Below are 13469 nucleotides of genomic sequence, written 5' to 3'. Positions count from 1 at the left end.
TCTCCCTCTCACTCCACCTCTCTTTCTTGCTCTCCCTCCCTCTCTCTCTCCCCCTCCATCTATCTATCTATCTGTCTGTCTGTCTGTCTGTCTGTCTGTCTGTCTGTCTGTCTGTCTGTCTGTCTGTCTGTCTGTCTGTCTGTCTGTCTGTCTGTCTGTCTGTCTGTCTGTCTGTCTGTCTGTCTGTCTGTCTGTCTCCATCTCTCTCTCTCTCTCCACCCCTCTCTCCCTCTATCACTCTCCACCTCTCTCTCTCCCCTCCCTCTCTCTACCTCTCTCTCTCCACCTCTCTCTCTCTCCACCTCTCTCTCTCTCCACCTCTCTCTCCCTCTCTATCTCTCTCTCTCCACCTCTCTCTCTCTCCCCTCCCTCTCTCTCTATCTCTCTCTCTCCACCTCTCTCTCTCTCTCTCTATCAATCTATCTCTCTTTCTCGCTCCCCCCACTTAAAACAGAGCGCTCTGCTCAGTGCTGTGTGTGTGTGTGTGTGAAACATCCCATCATAGTGTAGGGTCCATTAAACTGTGGTGATGATGTCTCTCATTAGGCGGAATGTAAATCTATCGCTGACTGGGGGAGAAGTGTGCGCACGCGGAAACACACACACACATGCTAGTGCACACACATGCACGCAAGCACACACACAAATGCCTCAGTGTGTACTGGGACATTCCACTTTGTGGTATTAGTGTCTACTCCTATGTGATTTTATGATAACCCCCAATATGTCCTATCCCAAGACAAGCCCTATAGCCATACTGATGATAACCCCCAATATGTCCTAGCCCAAGACAAGCCCTATATCCATACTGATGATAACCCTCAATATGTCCTAGCCCAAGACAAGCCCTATATCCATACTGATGATAACCCTCAATATGTCCTATCCCAAGACAAGCCCTATATCCATACTGATGATAACCCTCAATATGTCCTATCCCAAGACAAGCCCTATATCCATACTGATGATAACCCTCAATATGTCCTATCCCAAGACAAGCCCTATATCCATACTGATGATAGCCCTCAATATGTCCTAGCCCAAGACAAGCCCTATAGCCATACTGATGATAACCCTCAATATGTCCTATCCCAAGACAAGCCCTATAGCCATACTGATGATAACCCTCAATATGTCCTATCCCAAGACAAGCCCTATATCCATACTGATGATAGCCCTCAATATGTCCTAGCCCAAGACAAGCCCTATATCCATACTGATGATAACCCTCAATATGTCCTATCCCAAGACAAGACCTATATCCATACTGATGATAACCCTCAATATGTCCTATCCCAAGACAAGCCCTATATCCATACTGATGATAACCCTCAATATGTCCTATCCCAAGACAAGCCCTATATCCAAATTGATGATAACCCTCAATATGTCCTATCCCAAGACAAGCCCTATAGCCATACTGATGATAACCTTCAATATGTCCTATCCCAAGACAAGCCCTATAGCCATACTGATGATAACCCTCAATATGTCCTATCCCAAGACAATCCCTATAACCAAATTGATGATAACCCTCAATATGTCCTATCCCAAGACAAGCCCTATAGCCATACTGATGATAACCTTCAATATGTCCTATCCCAAGACAAGCCCTATATCCATACTGATCATAACCCCCAATATGTCCTATCCCAAGACAAGCCCTATAGCCATACTGATGATAACCCTCAATATGTCCTATCCCAAGACAAGCCCTATAGCCATACTGATGATAACCCTCAATATGTCCTATCCCAAGACAAGCCCTATATCCATACTGATGGTAACCCTCAATATGTCCTAGCCCAAGACAAGCCCTATATCCATACTGATGATAACCCTCAATATGTCCTATCCCAAGACAAGCCCTATAGCCATACTGATGATAACCCTCAATATGTCCTATCCCAAGACAATCCCTATATCCAAATTGATGATAACCCTCAATATGTCCTATCCCAAGACAAGCCCTATAGCCATACTGATGATAACCCTCAATATGTCCTATCCCAAGACAAGCCCTATATCCATACTGATGATAACCCTCAATATGTCCTATCCCAAGACAAGCCCTATATCCATACTGATGATAGCCCTCAATATGTCCATTCCAGGATACAAGGCTAGCCCAGGACAACCCAGCTCAGACCTTCCAGCCCTGCCCTAACCCTCCTCATGTCTTTGATGGACAGATAAAAAAAGAAAAGCTGTGGACTAAATCAAATCTTATTGGTCGCATACACATATTTAGCAGATGTTATTGGTCACGTACACATATTTAGCAGATGTTATTGGTCACGTACACATATTGAGCAGATGTTATTGGTCACTGTCGTGTCTTTGGGCACCATTAACTGAAGACATGTTTATCAAAATAACTCCCTGTAATTATTATCACGCGATTAAACTGATTAATCGTTTAACTGTAATTAACCTCTCTCGGGTATCGTCCCACCTAGTCAACAGCCAGTGGAATCGAGTGGCGCGATATTCAAAAACCTTAAAAATGCTATTACTTCAATTTATCAAACATATGACTATTTTACACCATTTTAAAGACAAGACTCTCGTTAATCTAACCACATTGTCCGATTTCAAAAAGGCTTTACAACGAAAGCAAAACATTAGATTATGTCAGGAGAGTACCCAGCCAGAAATAATCACACACCCATTTTTCAAGCTAGCATATAATGTCACAAAAACCAAAACCACAGCTAAATGCAGCACTAACCTTTGATGATCTTCATCAGATGACACTCCTAGGACATTATGTTATACAATACATGCATGTTTTGTTCAATCAAGTTCATATTTATATCAAAAAACATATTTTTACATTAGCATGTGACGTTCAGAACTAGCAAACATACCGAAAACGTCCGGTGAATTTACTAAATTACTCACGATAAACGTTCACAAAAAACATAACAATTATTTTAAGAATTATAGATACAGAACTCCGTTATGCAATCGCGGTGTCAGATTTTAAAATAGCTTTTCGGCAAAAGCACATTTTGCAAAATTCTGAGTAGATAGCTCGCCATCACGGGCTAGCTAATTTGACACCCACCAAGTTTGGCGTTCACTAAACTCAGAATTACTATAAGAAAAATTGGATTACCTTTGCTGTTCTTCGTCAGAATGCACTCCCAGGACTTCTACTTCATCCACAAATGTTGTTTTGGTTCAAAATAATCCATAGTTATGTTCAAATATCCTCTGTTTTGTTCTTGCGTTCAAGATACTATCCGAACGGTGACGCGTGGACGCATGTCGTGACAAAAAAAATCAAAATATTCCATTACCGTACTTCGAAGCATGTCAAACGCTGTTTAAAATCAATTTTTATGCGATTTTTCTCGTAAAATAGCGATAATATTCCGACCGGGAGATGTCGTTTTCGTTCAAAGACTGAAAATGTAAAATGGACTCTTCACGTGCACCACGTGGTGTAGATAACTTTCAGTAGAGGAATTGGATGGTCAAACCTATTGGCCAACTCGTAATGGAGGGGAGGCCTGGTCTGAAGAAAGTAAATCAGGGTGGGGGTTTTATACGTGAACATAGGACCAGGCGTCATGTGACAAGCCTGTTCTGTCTGTGTCCCTGGGGGGCGTGCCGATGACTGATTTAAGCTTTGAACAGAAATACATTCTATCACATTAACATCAGTACATAGCATCTCAACGTATTCCAAATAGCTTTATCCTTATTAATACATTTTATACAACCATTTAGATGCAAGTCCCATAGCTGAGGCTATTATATAAACATTATTATGGTAATATGGCTATATTGTCTCTTCTGAGTATCACAAAATTGTACCAAGTGGACCAGTTCGTAGCTGGATTCTTCACCGATCTTTTATACCTTCTCCAGAACATAAATGTCGTTTGGTTCCCCAATTCTGTGAGTTGGAAGAATTTCCTGTGTCTCTCTATGAAACCCCTCTGTGTCTCAACTGGGCCATGCGGCAGGAGATTCTCCTTTAGAATTTTACGACCCCTTCACACAGGGCCTGGGTGGGGGGAGGTAGGTAGGTTGGGGGATGGTGCAAGGGGGAGGGGGTCAACTGTCCTCCCTGTACTCAAAGAGGGCAACGTCATGACATCACATACACATATTTAGCAGATGTTATTGGTCACATACACACACTTAGCAGATGTTATTGGTCACGCACACATATTTAGCAGATGTTTTTGGTCGCAAACACATATTTAGCAGATGTTATTGGTCACATACACATGGTTAGCAGATGTTATTGGTCACATACACATATTTAGCAGATGTTATTGGTCACATACACATATTTAGCAGATGTTATTGGTCACATACACATATTTACAGATGTTATTGGTCACATACACATATTTACAGATGTTATTGGTCACATACACATATTTAGCAGATGTTATTGGTCGCATACACATTTTTAGCAGATGTTATTGGTCACGTACACATATTTAGCGGATGTTATTGCGGGTGTAGTGAAATGCTTGTGTTTCTAGCTCCAACAATGCAGTAGTATTTAACAATACACACATCTAAAAGTAAAATAATGGAATTAAGATATATATACATATTAGGATGTGCAATGTCGGAGTGGCGTTGCCAGGTTAGTCGAGGTAATTTGTAAAGTTACATTGCATAGGTAATAAACAGCGAGTGGGGGCTATTTAACAGTCTGATGGCCTTTTTCAGTCTTTGAGTACCAGCTTTGATGTACTGACCTCGCCTTCTGGATGGCAGCTGGGTGAACAGGCAGTGGCTCAGGTGGTTGATGTCCTTGATTATATTTTTGGCCTTCCTGTGACATCGGGTGCTGTTGGTGTCCTGGAAGGCAGGTAGTTTGCTCCCGGTGATGTGTAAGGCAGAGCGCACCACCCTCTGGAGAGCCTTGCGGTTGCGGACGGTGCAGTTGCCGTACCAGGCGGTGATACAGCCCGACAGGATGCTCTCAATGGTGCATCTGCAAAAGTTAGTGAGGGTCTTAGGGGCCAAGCTGAATTTCAGCCTCCTGAAGTTGAAGAGGTGCTGTTACGCCTTCTTCAACACACTGTCTGTGTGGATGGACCATTTCCAAATGTCAGTGATGTGTACGCCGAGGAGCTTTTCACCCTCTCCACCGCGGCCCCATCGATGTGGATGGGGGCGTGACCCCTCTGCTGTTTCCTGAAGTCCGCGATCAAGTCCTCCCTGTAGGCTGTCTCGTCATTGTTGAAACTTGATGATTGAGTTGGAGGCATGAGTGGCCACGCAGTCATGGGTGAACAGGAAGTACAGCATTAGGCTGAGCACACCCCCTTGTGGGATCCCTGTGTTGAGGATCAGCGCAGTGGAGGTGTTGTTTCCTACCTTCACTACCTGGGGGCGGCCCATCAGGAAGTCCAGGACCCAGTTGCACAGGGCGGGGTTCATACCCAGGGCCCCGAGCTTAATGATGAGCTTGGAGGTACTATGGTGTTGAAGGCTGAGCTGTAGTCAATGAACAGCATTCTTACATAGGTATTCCTCTTGTCCAAGTGGGTAAGGGCAGTGTACAGTGCGCTGGCTATTGCATTGTCTGTGGATATATTGGGGTGGTATGCAAACTGAAGTGGGTCTAGGGTGACAGGTAGGGTGGAGGTGATATGATCCCTAACTAGCCTCTCAAAGCACTTCATGATGACAGAAGTGAGTGCTACGAGGCTGTAGTCATTTAGTTCAGTTACCTTTGCTTTCTTGGGAACAGGAACAATGGTGGACATCTTGAAGCAAGTGGGGACAGCAGACTGGGATAGGGAGAGATTGAATATGTCCTAAACATGCTCTGAGGACGTGGTAAGGGATGCCGTCTGGACCATGAGATCATTATGGAATCATTCACCTGTGGACCAGGAGATCATTCACCTGTGGACCATGGGATCATTGTGGGATCATTCACTTGTGGACCATGAGATCATTCACCTGTGGACCATGGGATCATTGTGGGATCATTCACTTGTGGACCATGAGATCATTCACCTGTGGACCATGAGATCATTGTGGGATCATTCACCTGTGGACCATGAGATCATTGTGGGATCATTCACCTGTGGACCATGGGATCATTGTGGGATCATTCACCTGTGGACCATGGGATCATTGTGGGATCATTCACCTGTGGACCATGGGATCATTGTGGGATCATTCACCTGTGGACCATGGGATCATTGTGGGATCATTCACCTGTGGACCATGAGATCATTCACCTGTGGATCATGGGATCATTGTGGGATCATTCACCTGTGGACCATGGGATCATTGTGGGATCATGCACATGTGTACCATGGGATCATTGTGGGATCATTCACCTGTGGACCATGGGATCATTGTGGGATCATTCACCTGTGGACCATGGGATCATTGTGGGATTATTCACCTGTGGACCATGAGATCATTCACCTGTGGACCATGGGATCATTGTGGGATCATTCACCTGTGGACCATGGGATCATTGTGGGATTATTCACCTGTGGACCATGAGATCATTCACCTGTGGACCATGGGATCATTGTGGGATCATTCACCTGTGGACCATGGGATCATTGTGGGATTATTCACCTGTGGACCATGGGATTATTGTGGGATTATTCACCTGTGGACCATGGGATCATTGTGACCATTCACAAGCCATCAGATAGATGGAGACACAGGAGATGAGCTGTGGTGGACCTACATGCCTACACTCTTAGGAAAAAAAGGTGCTATCTAGAACATTAATGGGTTATTAGGTTGTCCCCATAGGATCACCCTTTGAAGAACCCTTTTAGGTTGCAGGTAGAACCCTTTTGGGTTATATGTAGAACCCTTTCTACAGAGGGTTCTACATGGAACCTAAAAGGGTTTAACCTGTAACCAAAAAGGGTTCTACCTGGAGCCAAAAAAGGTTCTCCTAAGGGGACAACTGAAGAACCCTTTTGGAACCCTTTTTTCTAAGAGTGTACCCCACTCTCAGATCTCCCTTCCTCCCCCTCCCTCCCTCCTTCTCTATCTTTCTCCTCCTCCTTTCCTTCTCTCAGTGTTATTAAGTCAACAAGTGGATTGTGTGTCAACAGGTGATACTGTATCCGTGGACTGAAAGGGGCTTTGTGTGTGTGTGTGTGTGTGTGTGTGTGTGTGTGTGTGTGTGTGTGTGTGTGTGTGTGTGTGTGTGTGTGTGTGTGTGTGTGTGTGAGTAAGCTAAGTAGGCCATCCAGTGACCGCAGTTCTGGGTTGTGTGTGAGAGAGGACGAGCAAGAGTGAGAGATTTGGGCGTTTAAGTCCCCCACAGCTTTCCCACCTCCATCACCCCTTAATCAAAGGGAAGTCACACACACCACAGACGGAGAGAGATAGGGGAGATAGAAGGCTTTTAGTGTCCCTTCCTCTGGCTTAGAGGGGATCAAATGCTCAGGGGGGGTCCAGCCATCAGAGCTAAGACCCAGGAAACAAGGAGGGGGGAGAGATGGAGGGATGGGGATTGCGGGGAAGAGGACATTTGGGGTAAGGAGGAAGAGGGGGAACAAGAGGCAAGGTATAGAGAGATATGGATGAAGTAGATAGAAACGGGAGGGCGAAGGGGGAGAAAAAACAGAAGGGGAGAGGAGGGCGAATGAGGTCGAGGTGTGAGTGGGCTGGAAAGGGAAACGGGAGAGATGTGGGGAGAAAGGAGGTAGAGGTGTGAGTGGGTTGGAATGGGAAATGGGAGAGATGTGGGGAGAAAGGAGGTAGAGGTGTGAGTGGGCTGGAAAGGGAAACGGGAGAGATGTGTGGAGAAAGGAGGTAGAGGTGTGAGTGGGCTGGAAAGGGAAACGGGAGAGATGTGTGGAGAAAGGAGGTAGAGGTGTGAGTGGGTTGGAAAGGGAAACGGGAGAGATGTGGGGAGAAAGGAGGTAGAGGTGTGAGTGGGTTGGAAAGGGAAACGGGAGAGATGTGGGGAGAAAGGAGGTAGAGGTGTGAGTGGGCTGGAAAGGGAAACGGGAGAGATGTGGGGAGAAAGGAGGTAGAGGTGTGAGTGGGCTGGAAAGGGAAACGGGAGAGATGAGGGAAGAAAGGAGGTAGAGGGTGGTGGAGAGAGAAGAGAGGGGTGAAGGAGAGAGAGGAGGGGGGTGAAGGAGAGAGGAGGGGGGTTCAGAGAGGTGTCTAGTGGAGACAGCCGTCCGGTCAGGGAGAGACCTCTGTGTTTGACCCTATAATGGATGGTAATGATCCATGGTGAGGGTGTCGTGTTCACACCCATGTCCACCTCCACCCTGAGCCCTGTCTGTAACTAGAGACCCTAACCCCTCACATTAACCCCTCACCCTCTCACCCCTCCTCACACTCACCCTAACCCCTCACCCTCACACCCCTCCTCACACTCACCCTAACCCCTCACCCTCACACCCCTCCTCACACTCACCCTAACCCCTCACCCTCACACCCCTCCTCACACTCACCCTAACCCCTCACCCTCACACCCCTCCTCACACTCACCCTAACCCCTCACACTAACCCCTCACCCTCACACCCCTCCTCACACTCACCCTAACCCCTCACATTAACCCCTCACCCTCACACCCCTCCTCACACTCACCCTAACCCCTCACACTAACCCCTCACCCTCACACCCACCCTAACCCCTCACCCTCACACCCCTCCTCACACTCACCCTAACCCCTCACACTAACCCTCACCCTCACACCCCTCCTCACACTCACCCTAACCCCTCACCCTCACACCCCTCCTCACACTCACCCTAACCCCTCACCCTTACACCCCTCCTCACACTCACCCTAACCCCTCTTCCTAACCGCACACACACCTCAACCTCACCCTAACCCTCACAGCCCTCCTCACACTCACTGACCTCACTACAGCCACGGCCCTAACAACAACCCAGTGTGATGTATGGCAGCAGCAGACTAAGGGGACTAGAACTAGGGCTGTGTCCTGGTCAGGTCACATGGTCAGGTAAAACACTTGGTCCTAGCTACAGAGGTAGGATCTTAAAGAGGCTTCTGAAGTTTCTCATTTCCAGACTTGAGTTTGTCTTAACTAAAAATGGATCAACACCTACAAAATGCGATAATGCAACACAATAATTCCCATTTCCTGTTGCTGCAGGATTATTAGGATCCTATTCTCTGATTGGCCAATTCAGTGGAGGTACTTTTGTTCAGACAGTCCAATCATGCCTTTTCTGTGAAATCTGATGAAATCTGATGATCTTACAGTATGTGTTGTGTTTAACAACAATATGCCCATGTAGCTAAATACATTACCCACGCACAGTATTGTGGGAGGCTGTTACAGCCCACGGAAGCCCCTCTCACAGTGTCTGTCTGTCTGTGTGTGTCTCTCTCTACAGGTCTATGTGAACGGAGAGTGGGTGACCAGTATCGGGGAGGGGGGCAGCTTTGGGGAGCTGGCCCTAATCTATGGGACCCCCCGAGCCGCCACCGTCAAGGCCAAGACTGACATGAAGCTGTGGGGCATCGACCGGGACAGCTACAGACGCATCCTCATGGTACAGATACACACATGTAGAAACACACACACACACACACACACACGACCAGGACAGCTACCAACGCACCTGATGGTACAGGCTGAGCACACACAAACGCACGCAAGCGCACGCACGCAAGCGCACGGACGCGAGCGCACGCACATACACACACACACACACACACACACACACACTGCCTCTGTCCAGACACCAACCTGTCTGACTCTACTGCCTCTGTCCAGACACCAACCTGTCTGACTCTACTGTCTGTGTCCAGACACCAACCTGTCTGACTCTACCGCATCTGTCCAGACACCAACCTGTCTGACTCTACCGCATCTGTCCAGACTAGAGGTCGACCGATTAATCGGAATGGCCGATTAATTAGGGCCGATTTCAAGTTTTCATAACAATCGGTATTCGGTATTTTTGGCCACCGACTAGGCAAGTCAGATTAAAAACACATTCTTATTTTCAATGACGGCCTAGAAACGGAGGTTAACTGCCTTGTTCAGGGGGGATTCAGGGATTCGTTTTGCAACCTTCTGGTTACTAGTCCAACGCTCTATCCACCTGCCTTACATTGCACTCCACGAGGAGCCTGCATGGCAGGCTGACTACCTGTTACGCGAGGGCAGCAAGAAGCCAAGGTAAGTTGCTAGCTAGCATTAAACTTTTCTTATAAAAAACTATCAATCTTAACATAATCACTAGTTAACTACACATGGTTGATGATATTACTAGTTTATCTAACGTGTCCTGCGTTGCATATAATCGATGCGGTGCCTGTTAATTTCTCATCGAATCACAGCCTACTTCGACAAACGGGTGATGATTTAACAAGCGCATTGGCGAAAAAAGCACTGTCGTTGCACCAATGTACCTAACCATAAACATCAATGCCTTTCTTTAAAATCAATACACAAGTATATATTTTTAAACCTGCATATTTAGTTAATATTGCCTGCTAACATGAAATTGTGTCACTGCTCTTGCGTTCATTGCCTGGCTCGTTGGGAACTAATTTGCTAGGATTTTACGTAATTATGACATAACATTGAAGGTTGTGCAATGTAACAGGAATATTTAGACTTAGGGATGCCACCCGTTAGATAAAATATGGACCGGTTCCGTATTTCACTGAAAGGAAAAACTTTTTGTTTTCGAGATGATAGTTTCTGGATTCGACCATATTAATAATGACCTAAGGCTCGTATTTCTGTGTGTTTATTATATTATAATTCAGTTTATGATTTGATAGAGCAGTCTGACTGAGCGGTGGTTGGCAGCAGCAGGCTCGTAAGCATTCATTCAAACAGCACTTTCGTGCGTTTTGCCAGCAGCTCTTCGCAATGCATTGCGCTGTTTATGACTTCAAGCCTATCAACTCCCAAGATTAGGCTGGTGTAACCGATGTGAAATGGCTAGCTAGTTAGCGGGTGCGCGCTAATAGTGTTTCAAACATCACTCGCTCTGAGACTTGGAGTAGTTGTTCCCCTTGCTCTACATGGGTAACGCTGCTTCGAGGGTGGCGGTTGTCGATGTGTTCCTGGTTCGAGCCCAGGTAGGAGCGAGGAGAGGGACGGAAGCTATACTGTTACACTGGCAATACTAAAGTGCCTATAAGAACATCCAATAGTCAAAGGTATATGAAATACAAATCGTATAGAGAGAAATAGTCCTATAATTCCTATAATAACTACAACCTATAACTTCTTACCTGGGAATATTGAAGACTCATGTTAAAAGGAACCACCAGCTTTCATATGTTCCCATGTTCTGAGCAAGGCACTTAAACGTTAGCTTTCTTACATGGCACATATTGCACTTTTACTTTCTTCTCTACACTTTGTTTTTGTATTATTTAAACCAAATTGAACATGTTTCATTATTTATTTGAGGCTAAATTGATTTTATTGATGTAATTGTCATTATTACAAATAAATACAAATAATCGGCCGATTAATCGGTATCGGCTTTTTTGGCCCCCAATAAATCGGTATTGGTATCGGCGTTGAAAAATCATAATCGGTCGACCTCTAGTCCAGACCCCAACCGGTCTGACTCTACTGCCTCTGTCCAGACACCAACCTGTCTGACTCTACTGCCTCTGTCCAGACACCAACCTGTCTGACTCTACTGCATCTGTCCAGACCCCAACCTGTCTGACTCTACTGCCTCTGTCCAGACACCAACCTGTCAGACTCTACTTCCTCTGTCCAGACACCAACCTGTCTGACTCTACTTCCTCTGTCCAGACACCAACCTGTCTGACTCTACTGCCTCTGTCCAGACACCAACCTGTCTGACTCTACTGCCTCTGTCCAGACACCAACCTGTCTGACTCTACTGCCTCTGTCCAGACACCAACCTGTCTGACTCTACTGCCTCTGTCCAGACACCAACCTGTCAGACTCTACTTCCTCTGTCCAGACACCAACCTGTCTGACTCTACTGGCTCTGTCCAGACACCAACCTGTCTGACTCTACTGCCTATGTCCAGACACCAACCTGTCTGACTCTGCTGCCTCTGTCCAGGCACCCACCTGTCCTCCTCAACCACTGCACTCCACTCAGCACAGCAGAGAAATAGTAGCCTGTCTAACACAGACCACCCTTCACACAGACCACCACCCACCAAGTGCGGGTTTGTTCTCATGTGGCTGGACTGGCTGCCAGAGAAAGATGGAGGAGAAGAGGGAGAAGGGGATGGAGGACACGCCTTACAGGGAGGAGGACAGACTTGACTGGAATGCATACACACACTTCCCTGTCCTGGACCTCATCTGTGGAGGAATGTCTAAATGTTTCAATTGGGAAACAAGGTGCTCTGTCCCAGCCATCTCACATACACACCACCACCATCCAGTTGTGTAAAGATGACTAATAGTGTGTGGGTTCGTTCGTGTGTGCATGTGTGTGTGTGTGTGCATGCGTGTGTGTGTGTGTGTGTGTTTGCATGCTTGTGTGTGTTTGCGTGTGTGTGTGCGTGAGCGTGCGTGCGTGTGTGTGTTTGCGTGTGTGTGTGCGTGAGCGTGCGTGCATGCGTGCGTGTGTGTGTGTGTGTGTGTGAGCGTGCGTGTGTGCGTGCGTGTGTGTGTGTGTGTGCGTGAGCGTGCGTGCGTGCGTGCGTGTGTGTGTGTGTGCTCTGCTGCTACATACTTCCTCTGATCTCTTTAGCTATATTCCTATGGAATTTACCACCTAACTCCTGATAGTGAGCATAGTTTAAACTACCAATAAGACAATGAAGAGACGTAATGTAGAGAGACGTAATGTAGAGAGACGTAATGTAGAGAGACGTAATGTAGAGAGACGTAATGCAGAGAGGCGTAATGTAGAGAGACGTAATGTAGAGAGACGTAATGTAGAGAGACGTAATGCAGAGAGGCGTAATGTAGAGAGACGTAATATAGAGAGACGTAATGTAGAGAGACGTAATGCAGAGAGGCGTAATGTAGAGAGACGTAATGTAGAGAGACGTAATGTAGAGAGACGTAATGTAGAGAGACGTAATGTAGAGAGACGTAATGTAGAGAGACGTAATGTAGAGAGGCGTAATGTAGAGAGACGTAATGTAGAGAGGCGTAATGTAGAGAGACGTACTGCCCTACCCTGCAGCTACACACTGACCAGCTACAGGCATAGGCAATCAACATACCCCAGTTTACAGGAGGAACACACACACATGCATACACACTGCACACACACTGCACACACACACACCCAGCACCAGACTCTTTGTTTTGGACTGCGTGGCTGCCAGAATTCCACACACTTTATTAAAACAGCTTTAAAAATCATTGACAGCCATTATTAAGAGCAGGTCCACATCATTGTATTCTACCTCTCTCTCGCTCTCTCTCTCTCTCTCTCTCTCTCTCTCTCTCTCTCTCTCTCTCTCTCTCTCTCTCTCTCTCTCTCTCTCTCTCTCTCTCTCTCTCTCTCTCTCTCTCTCTCTCTCCCCTGCTGCAGCTGT

General features: G+C 46.5%; 1 protein-coding gene across 1 annotated transcript in view; it reads left to right on the top strand.

The window, feature by feature from the left end:
* LOC115198562 (cAMP-dependent protein kinase type I-beta regulatory subunit-like) overlaps nucleotides 1-13469 on the top strand; it is a 98696-nt gene that overhangs the window by 16545 nt on the left and 68682 nt on the right. Inside the window, exon 3 of the mRNA XM_029760626.1 lies at nucleotides 9317-9508. Coding sequence (XP_029616486.1) covers nucleotides 9317-9508 — 192 coding nt within the window. The remainder of the gene's footprint in view (nucleotides 1-9316; nucleotides 9509-13469) is intronic.

Source organism: Salmo trutta, chromosome 1 (assembly GCF_901001165.1).
Source record: "Salmo trutta chromosome 1, fSalTru1.1, whole genome shotgun sequence".
NCBI lineage: Eukaryota > Metazoa > Chordata > Actinopteri > Salmoniformes > Salmonidae > Salmo > Salmo trutta.
Note: the sequence above shows the minus strand (reverse complement) of the source record. Positions and strands in the feature narration are given on the sequence as shown.